The sequence below is a fragment of the Acipenser ruthenus genome, chromosome 12 (assembly GCF_902713425.1).
Source record: "Acipenser ruthenus chromosome 12, fAciRut3.2 maternal haplotype, whole genome shotgun sequence".
NCBI lineage: Eukaryota > Metazoa > Chordata > Actinopteri > Acipenseriformes > Acipenseridae > Acipenser > Acipenser ruthenus.
In genome coordinates, this window is record NC_081200.1 from 11605857 (window position 1) to 11623772 (window position 17916).

The 17916-nt window shown below is 36.2% G+C and overlaps 2 protein-coding genes across 7 annotated transcripts in view; one reads left to right on the forward strand and one right to left on the reverse strand.

The window, feature by feature from the left end:
• LOC117417116 (ubiquitin carboxyl-terminal hydrolase 13-like) overlaps positions 1 to 11492 on the forward strand; it is a 35260-nt gene extending 23768 nt beyond the window's left edge. For 2 of the 3 annotated variants that reach the window (XM_034028930.3, XM_034028933.3), the window contains 7 exons: positions 2008 to 2034; positions 2447 to 2590; positions 3229 to 3270; positions 6488 to 6648; positions 7159 to 7333; positions 8102 to 8186; positions 8495 to 11492. In XM_034028930.3, the coding sequence (XP_033884821.2) occupies positions 2008 to 2034; positions 2447 to 2590; positions 3229 to 3270; positions 6488 to 6648; positions 7159 to 7333; positions 8102 to 8186; positions 8495 to 8588 (728 nt within the window). In that variant the 3' untranslated portion in view covers positions 8589 to 11492. The remainder of the gene's footprint in view (positions 1 to 2007; positions 2035 to 2446; positions 2591 to 3228; positions 3271 to 6487; positions 6649 to 7158; positions 7334 to 8101; positions 8187 to 8494) is intronic. The other variant, XM_034028932.3, reaches the window with a different exon arrangement.
• A 1848-nt stretch (positions 11493 to 13340) lies between these two features.
• LOC117416460 (PEX5-related protein-like) overlaps positions 13341 to 17916 on the reverse strand; it is a 106795-nt gene continuing 102219 nt past the window's right edge. For all 4 annotated transcript variants that reach the window (XM_034027538.3, XM_034027535.3, XM_034027534.3 and 1 more), the window contains 2 exons: positions 17415 to 17572; positions 13341 to 16533 (listed from right to left, as the gene is read on the reverse strand). In XM_034027538.3, the coding sequence (XP_033883429.1) occupies positions 16332 to 16533; positions 17415 to 17572 (360 nt within the window). In that variant the 3' untranslated portion in view covers positions 13341 to 16331. The remainder of the gene's footprint in view (positions 16534 to 17414; positions 17573 to 17916) is intronic.

Here is a 17916-nt window from a genome sequence, read left to right on the forward strand (position 1 = left end):
CAGTTTGCGGCTGCTCATGACTAGAATGAATTTCAAATCAAATTAAAACCACAGAGTTTTGTTTTGGGGGATGTTTTTAATTGGAATCTGAATTCACGATTGTCTGATATATGTGTTTGTACTTGTTAATGTGTTATTTATTTATTTCTGTTGTATTTGTTTGCTTTGTGCTGCTGTGATGTTTGCCTGTTGACCAGATCGTCATTGTAAATGAGAATTTGTTGTCAATCGTCTTATCTGGTAAATAAAGGTTAAATGAAATGAAATTTGGAAGGAAACTGAACAGACCAGCACAACCACCACCCAGAAACCCACACAGGTCACCCGGATCAGCTTGGTACTGCAATGATTTCTAAACCAAAGTAGATTGACGATGGCCAGGTATCTCCAAAGACAGCACAGGAAGAAGATGCTGACAAACAGACTGATGAAGGATATATAGCTATTGACAATGCACGCATCACTCCCAAAAAGTTATTATTTACTCATTAGTAAATCATTAGTTTTACTAACTCAATGTGAAACTTGTTGCTGGTGCTGAGCAGCAATTCTGTCAAGACGTGGAGGTATCTTCGTCAAGCACACACGCATGTCATGGTCAATGTTCATCCTGGCTCAGTATTTTGTTTTCATCGACGTCATGGCTGAAAATCCAGTTTCGCATAAGTAGGTTGTACTGAATGGGACCAGCACTTTCAGTGCTGCAGAATCAGTTCTGTATTCATCAGAGCACTCACACCAAAATGTCTCCAGCGGCATTTCACTGAACTTGGTTCCGAGGGAGCTGTCTGATGAAATGTCAATGAGCCGATCAATGAACTGCGAAACTATGTCTTCTGACATAAAAGCGATTTTTGCCAGTTCCTTGGCCTTCTACTCTCCAAACATTTTTTTTTTAAGACGCCTTTATCCAAGGCAACTTACAGAGACTAGGGTGTGTGAACTATGCATCAGCTGCAGAGTCACTTACAACTACGTCTCACCCGAAAGACGGAGCACAAGGAGGTTAAGTGACTTGCTCAGGGTCACATAATGAGTCAGTGGCTGAGGTGGGATTTGAACTGGGGACCTCTTGGTTACAAGCCCTTTTCTTTAACCACTGGACCACACAGCCTTTCCTTTACAATTTCAATGACGCACGGCATTATCAACTCCTCAGCAATGGATGCGCTGTATTTGCTTTAGCAATTTCCTGTGCCACTATGTACGATGTCACAACAAGATTTTTTATCTGCAGTAATTTTGGCTTTCATTACGGCTTTAGTACCAAGCAGTTCCTTAGCCCTTCACTCAAAAAACGAATGTTGCTTATTTTTCTATATTTCATGCTTGGTAATTAAATGTCTATGTAATTTGGAGGATGTCAAACATTCATTGGACAGTACTTGTGCACAAATTACACACTGCAGTTGAGGTATCTCTCCACTTCCAGTACAAATAAAACCGAAATTCAAGTAGCTGTCTTCGTATTTCCTTAATTTTGCAGGGTTAATAACAGCTTTATGTTTTTTTTCTCACACCACCACCTCTTCGCTGTTCTTCAGCCCTTATAGTTGAACTTGTTGATGGAAGTTCTGTATCATCATTTTGTGGGTTTTGTTGTTTTGATGCTGATGGTCAAATTATAATTGTATCCATGTCTGGTATTCATTGTGTGTGTTTCCAATGATTTTTCCTCTGCTTTGTAATCTGTCGTGCTCCCGCTGAAATAGCTCTATTACACTATACATATTACATACCCTGAGAATGCGTTAATTTCTGCGCATGCTTATGACATGCTGAAGCTAATAGGTTTCAGCTTGTCATAAGCATGCAGGGAAAATAACGCATTCTCTGGTTTATTTTTGGAGGACCCCCGGCTGAGCTAAGTAAGCCAATTTGCATAAAAGCATTGCTTTTTTTCATTGCTTTTTTTAGTATTGAAAGGCTACACAAGCCTCACCAGGGCATTACTCTTTGTACCCTATGTTTGCACTGATTGTGTTTTGTATTTTCTTTCCATTCCAGATCATTTGATGAATAATTTCATGGACTGTACGTATTTGTTTTGATTTCTCTTCTTGAGCTTTCAAGCCCCATTTTGCTTTTGTATTAATTTTGTAACCTGTAATCAAAGGTGTGTCTCTACAATATTTCCTAAATCACAAAAGTCATAGTCTAGTTGGAAGAAAACACGTGCCGTTAAGCCACCTGTATATGCAAGACAAAGGGTTATATTTAAACAATGTAATCAGTAGCAGATTTGAATGCATCCACCGATTTTAAATTGGTATTATTCTGGTTTTGTTCCCTCAGGGGTGATTTTATTGTTAATCAATTACTGCAATAAAAAACCATGGACAAGGTTTTATAGTAACGTTTAGCTCATTACAACAGAGTTCAAAGTCTTGTGAATGTGTTCCTTGAGGTCCAATTTGACGCTTAATTTGTTTTCGTCCCAACTCAGCTCCAGAAATCGATGAGTCTGCAGTGATGCAGCTCGCTGAAATGGGCTTCCCCCTCGAAGCCTGTCGCAAGGCGGTTTACTACACAGGAAACATGGGGGCTGAAGTGGCCTTCAACTGGGTTATAGCCCACATGGAGGAGCCCGGTAAGTAGGCCACATCTTTCAATGTTTAAATGACAGTTTTCATCACAAAGTGCCCTGTTTTTGTTTTCATGCAACACTCCTGCAACATGCTCAGTATCGCACTGTATATCAAATCATTATCACATTCATCTTTTCATTGTAGGGTCAGAGTAAGCTGTTTTATTTATTTTTTCTCATGTGTTGTATTTAACTTGGTGTGGGTTGATGGGTGCCTCTTGCTAATGATTTAATAAAACACAATCCCTGTTTTTTACATCACAATTATTTTTTTGTGAATTGCGAGCTACTTGAAGCATATATACACCAACATAACCCTTGCAGAAAAAGTCAAAAACACCGTTGGGATATCATTATAATCCTCTATAGAAACCGTTAGCAATTTGAATACCCCACTGCATTACCTTAAAATAAACACAATGGAATTGGAACACACTGATATACTGTTATGGTACTGCAATGAACTACCTGTGTATATTGCTTTATACCATAATAGTGTACAATATATCAGTTAACATAATAATAAAGGTAAGAACAGGACGGTAGAGTGCACTGTCAACGTTAGCGTGAAAATGACAAAGGGGACAACACTGTCTCTAGTGAAATTCAGGGAAAAAAATCATTTTCGTTTTCATTCGTAGAAGGAAACAGTAACAGAAACCCTGGAAGTAATCAGCAGCAGGGTGAGTATTTTAACCCTTTGTTCACCACAAAACCAACTTATTACTGGAAATTCAATTTGACCTGTCTGATTCACGTCTTCCAAATAGTACTTGCATCTCCATTTTGTTTGTTTTTTTCACATAAAGAGTGACATCCCTTGTACTTCAGTTTTTGTTTCTGCTAATAATTCCTGGTTATTGCATTTTCCTGTGCCTTTTAAAAGTCTTACCTTCGGCCTCAGTGACACTAGTCACTGCCTATAAAGCTATGATAAAAAGAGGGGATTTCAAGCACATGTTTATACTTCTGAGACTTTCGAGGCTTTGTAAAAGTGCAGCAACAGCATAGTTTAAATGCAATACTTGCAGTCAGCCAAAGTCTGTTCAGTGCCTATCCTGCCTTATACTTTGGTCTCGCCAAATAAATACAAACTGTCATACGAGTCCCACAAAGGAAATACAGGTCAGCTTTATCAGGTATATATGCTGCTTCAATCTATCTAAATCTGATAGTTGTTGTTTTCCAGGAGTTTTTAGAAATGGAACACTTCCTAGAAAATCTGTTATATAGAGAGGGACACAGGCAACAGGCTAAGATTAGAGTCCTGTTAATCTGTGGAAAGCCTCTGTACTCGATCAGACAAAGAGAGACTTTGAAAAATAGTAATAATAAGCCTAATGGGAATTTGGTCTTTTTAAAAGCATTTTTATTATTATTTTTATTTTAGTAAATGTAACACATTTTCACAGAACAGCCGTTCTTTCGGGCCATTGTAGTCACCAGTTCGGGTGTTTGTGATGTATACCTCCCTTTTTTTAACAATCTCCAATTTTTCTGCGAAAAACAATTATAAATCTTATAAGGTTTTTGGCAATGTGATAAAAAAAAATCTCACAGGTAAACAAAGGGTTAAAAAATTGAGCTCAAACTAAATGTAGTACTATACAGTATAATAATAAACACTGAACTGAATTTAGATGTTGGGTCAGCTATTCATGCCACGCATATCAAGCCACACATACCATTAAATATACGAATGTCACTAAATCAACTTTATACAAGCCTAATTTCTAATGCTATATAAGTACATTAGAAAGACAGTTATCAGATCTTTGATCAACCGCACTGTCTAATCAACCGAAAGCACCTGTAATCAAATGATGAATTACATGGGGTGTATTACGCACACAGCTTCTGCTGCTAAAACAGTAGGGATGCATATTGGACCGCAAAAACCGGTCCGATATCCGGTTCAGCCCTGTACCGCGGTACGTACTGAACCACCATTGGCAAGTCAAAAAAATCTGATTGGACTTCAACATCAGCGGTACATAGCGTTTTTTCTCTACTGAGGTGGTCAGTGTGGCCGTAAATCCCAGATCAGGCTCCCAAAGCTGATTAATGGCTCAGGACTGTTTATCAGTCTAAAAAGACGCTTCAGGTGTCTCTGACTTTTTCAACAGGACGGCATGATTTCTTTGTGATGTGTATACTCAGTTTGTTTTCATTAAAAACGTCTTTGACATGCGCAGCTAAAACAATCTTTAAATAATTCATGCTTAATGTATTAACAATGCGACCACCTGTTTATAACGATTGTGCTGATTTCAAAGTATTATTTCAAAGTTGATAGTAAATGAAGGTTTTCACAAATGTTGTTGCTCTGTGGCTTGTGCTATTATGTCTGGAATAAACACGAGTCGTGTAAATGATATTAAAAATGAATAAAGTATTACGTATAACGTTACTGTTTACAGATATTTGTTTATATATTTATTTTATATACAGTGCACACACAAGATTGGTATTGACAGTAAGAAACACAGGGGATACCAAATTAGACAGCTGACAATATCTTAGTCTATGGCTGTATTATTTGGTATCCCCTGTGCATTTCTGTCAGTGGGGCTCCTAGAAATGTCAAACTTGCACAGTGTGTCTACCTGTGCCCCATTATCACACACAAAGGGTTTGATTGATATTGGGTGTATGTACAGTGAGAAACACAGGGGATACCAAATTAGACAGCTGACAATATCTTAATCTATGGCTTCCTGTTTACTGATGTTTTATTGTTCTGCTATTTTGAGTGTTATTCTATCCTGTTCATTTTCTTGCTAGAGAACAACTTTTGAAAATATTGTATCATTTAAGAAGCTAATTGCTTGAGGGTAAACACTGTCCCATGTCACATGGGAAAGAGAAGTTCACAGGTTCTGGTTTATTACATGACAATATATACAATCCACATGTTGTTTGTTGTGTTGTATACGGTCATAACTTCTCATTAAAGCCTCTGGGATTTGGCTTTGTTTTTTTTTGTTTTTTTTACTGTAGAGCTTTTCAAAATGTTAATGCTTTAAGTCTTAGGAGTATGCAGTGTTTTATTGCAGTATGCAGTGTTTCCTTCATTGCACTAGTTCCAATCTTTTTAAAACCGAGAGAAAAAAAAGCTTGCTGGCCCAGTGTTTGTGCGATGGACCAGCCACATACCGGTCCACTCTCTGTACCGGACTTCCTTAAGGTGTACTGGACCATAGATTTGGATCGGACCACGGAACCTGGTCTGGTCCACATCCCTATAAAACAGCTATAAGATTAGCTGCCAAAAAAAGGACCAGCAGACTGAGGCATGTTAATGAGCAGCTAGAACTTGTATTTTATTCATTTCAATTGCACGTTATTACAATGCCTTAACAGCAAGTATCAAAGTATAGAAACGTTTTACTGAATTTTGGAAGTTTTAATGATTCCTAAAGTTCTGTAATGTGTCAAAGTTGTACTGCATTGTATTCTTTGAGTTTGGTGTATATGGTACTTTTAATTACAGTATTTCATTAAACTGTAGGTGTTAAAAATGTTACTGAATTGCATTAATGTAATGATTTATAAAGCTTTGTAATGTTGTATGCTTAATATGATAGGTTACTAGCTATATATCATCAGTAGGTACCTGTGTATGTTAACTTTATTCTATACATTATTAAAGGTACAGTAATTGTTATTAATACCTGTTCGATTATCCATACAAATCGATTATGTTTGGATAATTGACTCTATACTATAATAAAGAGATTTGTTTGTATTTATATATACACAGTTTTTTGTTCACAGTCCGACCTGGCGTTACCACCATATTGCTAAAGCAGCAAATAAATATGATTTTTTTTCAAAAACACTTTTCATTTCTGTTATAGACATTCTCAACATCTTTAAGTATGCATTTCCTTTCTTTAGACTTTGCTGAGCCGTTGGTGGTTGCTGGGTTTAGTGAGATTGACTCTTCATTGTCGGCAGCGGTTCCTGTGGCTGACAACCAGCCTCCAGAGGAGAGTGTAGCCATCCTTACATCCATGGGCTTTCCCAGGTACCAGGCCTTGCAGGGCCTGAAGGCAACGGTGGGTCTTTGAAGCAACTCCTTTTCACTGGGCAGATATAAGAATGGACAACACACAGTAACCAATCAGATTCAACTGCTGAGCATTTATACACACCCATCTGTTGTAAGGATGTTAATTTGCCAGTCACTGTGCAACTTTCAAAGTTAATAAAACGATTTAACTCAAACATTGTGATACAGTGCCCGAAGCCTAAAGCCTAAAGCTGAGGTTGGCAGATATTTCCGTTCACTTACTGGATATTATCGGTATCCCTAAAGTTATAAAAAATGTAGGAGGCAACAAGAGCTATATTGTTTTGTGTTCAGCTTCCTGTAATTTATTACTGCATGTAGTTGCAGTAGGATGACTTTTTGCCTGAGTGATGTTGTGACGAACAGGTTGGGAGAGGGAATGAGAAACAAAATATCTAGCAGCAGTTTTTATCAAGTGATGTACCCCAAAACCCTGAATATCTTGTGTCCTTTTGAGTAACATGCATATAATATCCATGTTCATGGATTATTTTAGAACAACAATCTGGAGCATGCGTTAGACTGGATCTTTACTCACCCAGACAGTGAAGAGGAGAGTGAGGCAGCCTCAGACATCGCTGATCCAGAGGGCAACGCCAACGCCAGTGCCAGTGCCAACGCCACAGCCGACAATGAGCCAAATGGACCGCGGGTTAGGGATGGGCCTGGCAGTGAGTACAGAAACATACTTCTTTTGTTTTACCTAAACTTAATATCACCAGTAATAGGTAATAGGTTTTGGTTGAAACAAAACCTGAACTATTAGGGATTCCAACTGAGAACGACTGTTTTGTGGCTTTATACAAACTGTAACGGTGGTGACCCATCAGTTAAAACGAATTTTGTGAAATAAACTTCCCCCTGTGAGTGGAAAAACAGTATTCTGTACTGATACGGTAAGTGTGTCTGGCAACAAGAGCATACACCAGTGGTGTACAATTCTGGTCCTGGAGGTAACAAGCCTTCCTGTTATTTGTTTCACCTGTTCACTAAATGACTTAATCAGTTAATGATCCCTATTAAACCTGGAGGACACGACCTTGAGGACCAGAGGATGACTTTAAACAGGACAGACCAGAGCATGTAGGTGCACATTTTTACCACAAGGTGTCAGATAAGTTCTACTACTGGATCCTTCAAAATTCACATGTAAATGCAAACAATATTGAACAGCATACTTTTAAATATGGATAATCGGTTTTCTTTGGTGACCAGTAACCCACAGTACATAATTATGATTAAGGATCTGTACATGTTCGGGTGAATGTCCTTTGCTTACGACTCCTAAAATGATTAAGACGGTAACACACATGATATTGTGTTGTTTTATTGTATATGTTTGTTGAAAGGACCCCCTGGTAAATGAGATCTTGGTATCAATGGGTTAAATTCCTGTATAAATAAATACATTAATTATTGAACCTCTTCTTGCATTACAGGATACGAGCTGTTTGCCTTCATTAGCCATATGGGAAGATCCACAATGTGTGGCCACTATGTGTGTCACATCAAAAAGGAGGGAAGGTATGAGATATCATGGGCTCTTGTAGCAAAGTCACCCTTTCTTGGGCATGCTGTCAGTTTATAGCATCAGCTAGGTTACAGCTAATAAACCTAATTTCAGCCATACACTATTAGTAGACAAAAGAAAGTACTTTCTTGACTAATTTGACAAATTTAATACCAGGTAACATTTAGGTCCTCAGTTTTTAAAAGCATGTACAATGAATATTTACGTGATGTAAAACAGAACACGACAAGTTTGAAATGCAAAGATTGATGTGGATGACGCAAACACAACAAGTTCTGACATAATCCCTGTATTTCCTTAGATGGGTAATCTACAATGACCACAAAGTATGTCTGTCAGAAAGACCCCCCAAAGACCTGGGCTACATCTACTTTTACCACCGGATACCCAGCTAGGCCGCAGTCCTCTCAGACGGCTGCAGACAGCCACAGTCTTCTTGCCAACTGGAAACGGCAACAAAGAAAAACAATCTAAAGACTGAACAAGGGAAGAAGCTGTGAATTCTGCAAGTAACTTATCGAAAGAAAGAAGCTAAAAAACACAGCAAAGGGATGCCTGGTAAAAGAGAGAAAGGCCTTTTATTCATGAATTGTATTTGTCAGAAGCAGAGGTTTATAGGAAATGTGTGCAATCTGGTTACTGGAAAACAGCAATAGCATGTTAACATACATATCAGAAGCTTTCATTATTGTTTTTCAGGGGTTTTCTACACCTTTTCTTTAAACTGAAAAGGGAGCCTTCATTTATACACAGAGTCCTGTTTGTGTGTTTTTTTTTTTTACCTGTGTGTGAAGACGACTTGTACCGATGTCATGTGTCACTGAATTTCAGCGTTGAAGCAACACAAGTGCCAAAGCTCTGTAGATACATCTTCTTGATCCATCAAGCAGGTTGTCTAGTGCGCAGTTAAAGCTGTTGCCTTATCAGAATATCAATGGTGTTCAAAAAATAACAGCTAGTCATAAAAGCACTTTAAAATATCCACACACATTTATCTTGACCTTTTCTATCATTTTATTTTTTATGTATTTTTGAAATGCACACTTTACCGGTAAATATATGGTTTCAGATTCAGATTTTTCAATGGGGCTGTATTACTATGTTGAAACTTAAACTTTAAAATATTTTTTCTTTCTGGACACTTCGAGCAATAATTTTGAAATTACATGGTACAATTGTATTGAGAGTTTAAATGCCAGGGACAAGTGTTAGGGTGATTCCTTCTTTTAAGGTCCTAGTTATTAATAATAAAAAAAGTTAGTTACTGCAAGTGCCGCTCTACTCTGGACTTGATTTCAGTCATTTGGTGACGGTTGCTGTGCTACGCTGAGGAAGCCGTTGTGATGTCTCTATATAGCCAAAGTGAATGGTGTGCTTGTGTACCGCAGGATATACAGATTAGGAATCCTAATGAAAGGCAATGCGCAAATGATCACCTGTACTGTACTGTAGCTGAACTCCAATGCTAATATTCAAAGGCTGCGTTGATGAAGGCTTTGATCATTCTGTTTGTGATAAATACAACTTTGTTCCAACAGAGTTGCCTGACGTGGGCTTCGAAATCAGGTGTAATATTTTCAGCACAGGACTTTACACAGGGCAACTCACCTGCCACTTGGTGCTTTTGTTTCTGGTTTTTCTTCCAGAACTCAATATGTGTGTATTTTCATTTTCTGCCTTGGCACTTTTCTTATTTGAATGTATTCCTTATGGTGCTGAGAGCTACAGGTACAATCAGATAACAGCAAAGAGAATCTGAGGACTTCACTGACTCCTTTTAACAGTTTTGCATTTCAGCAGTTTGGAGAGGAGGTCTTGATATTTATTCAGATATTAATATCAGTACTTTTACATTATCGCAAGTCATCGCAGCATCATTTCTATTGCAACCATTAGCTGTGCCATCTGAAGAGGGGGATCCAGTGTAGAAGGTTTGAAAACCACTGATTTAAACAGTATTATCGTATAAAAATGCATTGTATCAGTAATGTTAATTAGGAGTATTTAATGCAATAATGGTTTTTATATAACATGTCCTTAATCTATTTTTTACCCTATACTTCATCTTTCTTGGGTTAAGCAATCACTATAGTATCAGACATCTATATAATATAATAAGACATAATATCATTTAGGTCAGCAGACCCCCAAATCTGGGAGCACAAATACAATACTGTAGCTTAAACAAGCAATGCAGCATAGCAGAATGGAGACGAATGGAGACTAAACACACATTGTACAGTATGCTGTGCATGTTGTAAGCAACATATTAAACTTGAAGTTACCGCTGTTGTTTCCTCTCAGTGAGGAGTGCCCTGTGCTTTTGGTCACCTGTTGTGGTTTTTAAAGACCTACCTAAGTCACAGATTTGAAAAGACATGCTTAATTAGGATGGCACATTCCTAAAAATGTAAATTGCAAAAGAAAAGGAAAGATTGCAATCAAACAAACTCACAGATTGCTTCATCTCAAACCCATCCCAGCCACATTCTGATGTTAAGCTTGCTGTCAGATGGATATTCTTAAAAGCACTAAACTGCTAGTTAGCTTTTGCATACAGAATAATCTGAAAATAAAATAATCTAAATGTAAAAATGTGTTTTTAAATATATTTTTTTATCAATTTTTATGATTGAGAAATCCATTATAAATAATAATGCATTTGCAGTGAACCCTCACCCAAATGGTACAAGATTACATATCTACACACAATTTTGAAAATAAAACTGTTCCAATGATGTACTGCACTGTTGAGCATCCTCAATGCCATAGTCCCTTTAAGAAACATATTACAAAATGTTACAAAAAAACTGATTTCTTTGCTTTATAATCTGCACATGCACTAAAGTTTGACAATGGTCATTTAAAATGTAAACCTTTTTTTCACAGAAATTTTGTTCACTTGTTTTTATTTATTTAATGTTATTAATTCTTGTGATTTTTTTTTTTTTTGCAATCACAAAATTGTGCCAGTCCCACAGTTTTTATTTAGTTAAGTTCTGGGTCCTCAAGTAGTCTACAATGCTTTCTTTTACTTTTTTTAAATAGCAAAAAAAAAAAACACTATAAGAATTGCTTCATAAAAAAAACTGTATTTTAATGTGTATGTATCTTGACTGGTTTATTATGATGGTGACATCCATGGTGGTTGCTGTATGATCCATATGCTACATATCATGAGTATTATAAAAAAATAAATAAATAAATAACACTAATAAATAAAACTGGAAAATACCAAATAAAATCACTGGTGCTGCTTATTTGTGGCATTGGGGTAGTTCAAATAATAATTTTAAAAAGTTGTTGACTTCTTTCTTGAGTTCTGTCTTGTTTTTATATTTTACACTAATTTCCACAAAGCCCTTATTATTTTGCACACTCTCAAACTATTTGGCAAAAAAAAGCCAAACCGTTTACCAGGCAGGCCTTTCGTTAACGGAAAGAAAGTGTAGTTTACTAAACATTTTGCATGTTGAAAACAGAACATCATTATGACTTACTTGCTTCTTCCTAAGGCTATAAATTGTCCTTTCTGTTTTTTCAAACCCATTAGGAACCTTAAAAAAAAAAAAAAAAAAAAAAAATCACAAGAGTCATTCGTTTGGCATCCCTGCACTACAGTATCATTTTCTCGGTTATGATTTCAATCCAATTTGGAAATTTTGCAGTGTCCAAAAATGTATTTAAATGCAATTATAGAATTGGTAAGATTATGTTTTCATGGACGATTTGAAGCAAATGGTAGTTTGCAAAATTATGTTGCAAATTTATCATTGTAAATATCTGAGATCCTGCAAATGGAAATATTAAAACATGCAAACATAATTAAACAAGGGACACAAGTTTAGACAAGTATTTTTATTTTGAAATATTTTATAGAGTAGGTAGAATACCTCATTACTCCTGTCATCTTAAAATGACCAGATTTTTACTACATGATCTACTTTTTTTTTTTCTTCTGGAGAATGCTAGGCTAGCAGAAAGTGCAGTGCAAATATACCTTCGTATTAGCAGTTATTCTAGTTGAAGTAAAAGGGTACTGCATCTTCAGCAGTATATATTTGGTGTGAATATTGAATAGGTACTCCTTGGGCATTATTAGCATATCATTTAAACATGATTATATCGTATGGTTTGTATGTATGCAATTAAAGCACCAGGACACCAAACAGGTTGGCACCAGCATTATTGGACATGTCTTTAACTTTAGACATTCAGTCCTTGGATGCACAATAGTACTAAAAAGATTCCTAAAGTCTGGACACAAAAAATGTTTACCATGAAAAGAGTGTGTAAATTCTGTTATTGGAATTCAAGTTTCATGTGTCCCATGGACATATTCATTATACTGAAATATATTTAATTCTATGCACTCTACCGTACGTATCCACAACAAATGTATTCAGAATGAAAAAGTAAATACATCAATTACAAAGCAGTTTCAGTCCTAGGGACACTGATATGCAAATGTAAATATCAAGTTGATTCATTAGTTGCAGTGTTTTAATATTAAACAAGCAGTAAGTTCTAAAATAGATGTAAAACCTCAGATTGATTTTATAGTGCTAACGTAAAGAACTGACAATTCTTCTTTAACTCCTTATTTTCAGAAACATGTTTCTATATAGTGTTGAAGGTTATTTGCACTGATGCTTTATTAATATATATATATATATATATATATATATATATATATATATATATATATATATATATATATTTAGATTTTAACCTCCCAAGGGGTCTGCATATTGCTGTCTTAAAATAGGTCAATAACCTGTACGTTCTACACAGATTTTGGGGTCTTTTACAACCTACTGTTTTTTGCACACCCACAAATGCAATTGTCTTTTGTATAAAATTTTAATGTCCCTCAGAACTAGATTAGTTTGAGCAAATTTCCCAAAATGGAAACACATTTCAAATTTAAAGGAAGGAAAATAGAAAGGCCTAATAAAAATATTGCAGGTTGGTGTTCCTAAATTAAATAAATAAATAAATAAATAAATAAATAAATAAATAATAATAATAATAATAATAATAATAATAATAATAATAAAAAGATAACTAAGCAAAAACAGTACATTTTTCTTGGTTTTTCTAGGATACATACAGTCTTACTCATTTAACAACCCTAGACTTAAGTATAATGTTTTATCTGGGCATCAAAACCATTTTATTTATTTTATATAAAAAAGAAAACAGAGTAGAAGATCAAAAAGTGCATTGTAATGACAAAACATTTTAATTTCACGAGAATATATTTCATAGAAAGAAGTAAAAGGAAACATGGCTTGTGAATACCTCATGCATCAAAAAACGAGAGCATTCAAAAAGATAGATCCTGCATGCTCCATTTTAAATAGTTAAATAGATCTTGCGCATGCATTTTAATCTAATTTATCAACCTGAGATGATAAAGTTCTCGTCTAAAAAAAGATGCTTTTTTTTCCTCAACATCCTAAATCAACACATCATATAATCTACTATTGAATAGAAGACTTGTGCAATAAATTTAAATGTTAAAAAAATAAAACATGTCAATTTACAGCTATTTCTGTTTACATGCTGCTCTAGTATTTGTATGCAGAGCAAACTACTGTATGGGCCTGATTCAGTAACAAGCTAGTCCCCTTGATGAATCAGAAACCTCATGAGCTACAGGAGAGCAGCTGTACAGTGCAAACTCAAGTTAACACAGGTTATAACACCAATCAGCTGCATGCAACTTTTTTTTTGTTAGGGTTTTTTTTTAATTTGTGACTTGGCAGAAGATAAAAGTCAAGCTCATTTTAATAATTTTGTCTGTAAAACAGGATACGCGAAGCAGGGCCACATACAACAAAGATTATGATTTTTTTTTTGGTGATTCCTTTTAATAGGATCGGTTGAATACAAGTATGCTCAGAAAAAACCCCACTACAGAACTAATTTTTTGATGCGATGTGCAGTCTCTTTTTGTGCACTGGTATTTCACCAACATATTGCACATATTTTGCTGTCTGTGAGCTTTACTGAATCAGGCCACACTGCTTCATAACCAGTGGAACCCAGGATTTTAGAACTGGAAAATGGTTGGGTCCCAAAGGATGACGGCTAGATTTAAATCAGATCCAATAAAAACTATAACTACAATCTTTTTTCTCTCTATATAGTAACCTTCTGTAGATATTTGTTTCTCTTTTGAACTTAGGGTCCTCTTTTCATTCTGTAGCTAGAGAGTGAAACCTCCATCCCTCTCGTCTCGGTGTATCATTGCTGACACAGTAAAAGTGCTTGTCTTTTTAAAAAAAAAAAAAAAAAAGTCTGATGCAAAACTTATATCTACATTCACTGTGTATTTCTCTTCCAGTCGCCTGATAAGACCATGCTTTTACAGCTGTTGTATTATTTATAAGGTTCATTATCACATCAGTGTCGCTGCTGTGAAGCTGAGATATCATTCTTTTGGTCTTTTATGTCAAAGACGTCTGACCTATTGCATAGCATTCTTGCATCAAACAAATTAACACACACCCCTGAAAGTGGACTTTGCAACATAGATATATTAAATGGAAGACCCCTTGCTTGTTGTTATTGCTGTCTGCCTGTTAATTAGATTTTGCGGCAGGCAAGTTTGCTGCATAAGATAAAGTGACCTCAAAAATGACACCTGTGAGGCTGCCAAGTGTTGAAACCATCTGTGCAATGGTGAAAAGATTCTGGAAAGGTCAGGATTTCGCTGAACAAAATGCATCAGCTATACTACATTGTGTGACTGACAAACATGTGGTGGCATGTTTTAATGTACTGCTTTTGTTCTTTCTAGGTTTTTACTGTCACCACACTGCAGAGCGATGCTTATCATCTGACTTTCTAGGAACTTACAGAAGCAACAAACAATACAAAAAAATACAGTCTAACAACATTTTGGGAAACAAGCAAGTCAATCTCCATATTTGCATCCCAAGTGAGTCTCGGAGTATTCATTTGTAAGCAGAAAAGTATTATTAATAATACTAAGAAAAGGCAAATAATAGAAATAGTGGTGGCAGTTCAGTTCCTTTTTTCTGTTTCTAACAATAGACCTGACCCTTGTACATATCTTCTCACCATCACACATGTAATACCAGATCTGACAGTACTCCTTTCACTTTAACTTTCATGGCATTTGAAGTCAACTGATCATTGCTGCAGACCTCAGCATTAAAGTGAATTGCACGTAGACTGGAACTGCAAGGGGCTTTTTGCACAGCAGGATACATTCTTAAGAGTTATATAATGATGTGCAGAATGTTAAAACTAATACATTTTGACATGATTTAAAAAGTAGCAATAAAAATCATTTTAACTGTACAAAGAATTCAAACCCAGGAGAAGAGTGTCTGCTTGGGCATTAATACAATCCTGTTACTGCCAACCTTTTGCAGAAGAAAGTTTGTTTCTTATAAGATGGAATGGATCTTACTTGCAGTCAAGTTTGCCGCAATACGACAAGCCTTCACTTCGTGCCAAGAAAATCACTAATGGAATGCCAAATGACCACATGTATAATAACATACAAACAAAATATCCCCGCAAGCCTTCAAGTTAAAATAGAGAAGTACATTTTTTAAAAAGCCTAAGGCAATATAAACAAGTAATTTTGTCCAGAGAATATTGAAATAACCTAAGCATTTGTTTTTTCCTAGTATGTACTGTAAGCATGATGGGTGGTGTTCAATACAAAGCGCTTGGATTCCTTGTGACTCTTCTTTTTGAGAATGATGAAAAAATCAAGCAGGTATCAAGATGTAAGTGCTGCACATTGTATGGTCTTCTGCTTTATTCCTGGTAGTTTGTAGAGCATATCTACGATCAGAATACCATAATTCTGCTGGATTGGTTCTCAAAGGCATCCTTTTACAATCTGCTCCACAGTCCTACTCCTTGTGCTTGCTTCTGTCATTGCCAATAATTGTCTCGGTGCATCAATTATAGCAAGCATTTATCCAGGATTGTTAGGTGCTCTGCAAGCAGATTGGCTTCAGCCAAACCATGCAAAACAAGAAGCATTATTATTTGTATTTTTTTTTTGTTATATACAACTTTGGATTCATGTTATTAAAAAACAAAACAAAAAAAGAACATAATAAAATCCAAGATTTCTTTTTTTTTTTTTACTTCTCCAGGTTGAAAGCCTTCAAAAGCAAGTCCAGGTCACCTATGTTAGCTGCCTGGAAGAGTTCTGGCTGGTCCATCATGGACAGGGATATCCTCAGAGCTGCCCAGATATTACCTGAAATGACCTGGTGCGACAACTGGCGACTCCTACTCTTTCTCTGCAGGCTCAAGGCAGTGAGGAAATTGCTGGCGGCTTCTCTGTAAAACATGAACCAGCTTTAATGACCAAGCATAAATCCCTGACACACTCTGTTAGAAAGAGAACAATGAGCTGAGGCTCGGGGGATGCTGAAAATTGCTCAAAGAAGAACACATACTTTATAATCATACTTATAACACATACTTTATATGGGCAGCAGTGTGGAGTAGTGGTTAGGGCTCTGGACTCCTGACCGGTGGGTCGTGGGTCCAATCCCCGGTGGGGGACGCTGCTGCTGTACCCTTGAGCAAGGTACTTTACCTAGATTGCTCCAGTTAAAACCCAACTGTATAAATGGGTAATTTTATGTAAAAATAATGTGATATCTTGTAACAATTGTAAGTCGTCCTGGATAAGGGCGTCTGCTAATTAATTAATTAATTAATAAATAAATAAATAAATAAATAAATAAATAAATAAATAAATAATAATGTCCATGCCACTTATGGTTGATGGACTCATGGTTACTCAGAGGTTTTCTGAAGACCTTCGCAGTTCAGTGTTAAATGAAAGTGCCTGTATCCTAGCTTTCCAGTGCATTAATAGTCATGAACATAAGGAACCCTTATTCTCAAATCGCTGTGCATTTTTATTTAACCCTTGCAGACACATTTTCTAACCGGCTGTGATCAGAATTTGAAGCTCTGCTAGTCATTCAAAACTGCAGGTTTGTGTTGCAGAAAACTTAGCAGGGTGATGTCATACTAAGACCACAAGGCTTTGCAGTCATGTCATAACCATGCATATCCGCTAGTTTGCCCAGCTGAAACAGGATTTAAAATTTCAAGAAAAATGACAGCCATTATCAAACTAATACAGTAAATGTACAAAGGCAACAAAAAGCCATGAAAACAATAGGATTTGTTTCCCAAATGCTAACCTGTGTGCTCCCAGGTTGATGCAGCTGATTCCTAGGTTGTATCTTGACCGGATGAAGCCGGGCTGGATTTCCAGAGCTTTAGTATAGGCCTCGACAGCCTCCTCGCTGCGGTCTCCATTCGCCAGCGTGGCACCCAGCCGATTCCATAACAAGTAGTCCTGAACAGAAGGTCAATCAGAAAGCATTCAAAATGAAGCACTGCTCTACAGCTCAATTGGCTGAGGTTTACGATACTCATTGCGCCAATATATATAGAAGTCATCCTATATGCCGAGGTTCCTCATGAACTCAAATAAATAAATTATATTAATAAAATACTATGTATTATAAATCAATATGTCTATTTCAGCTATTCATGCGAAGGTTTCAATACATCTTATTTTTGTGTTGTGTGTGGAAAACAATACACTTACAACAACTACACTGTACAGACAGGCATCCACAATATACATTGTTAACAAGATAAATATGCATGTATGTTTATAAAATGTTAATCAGTCTC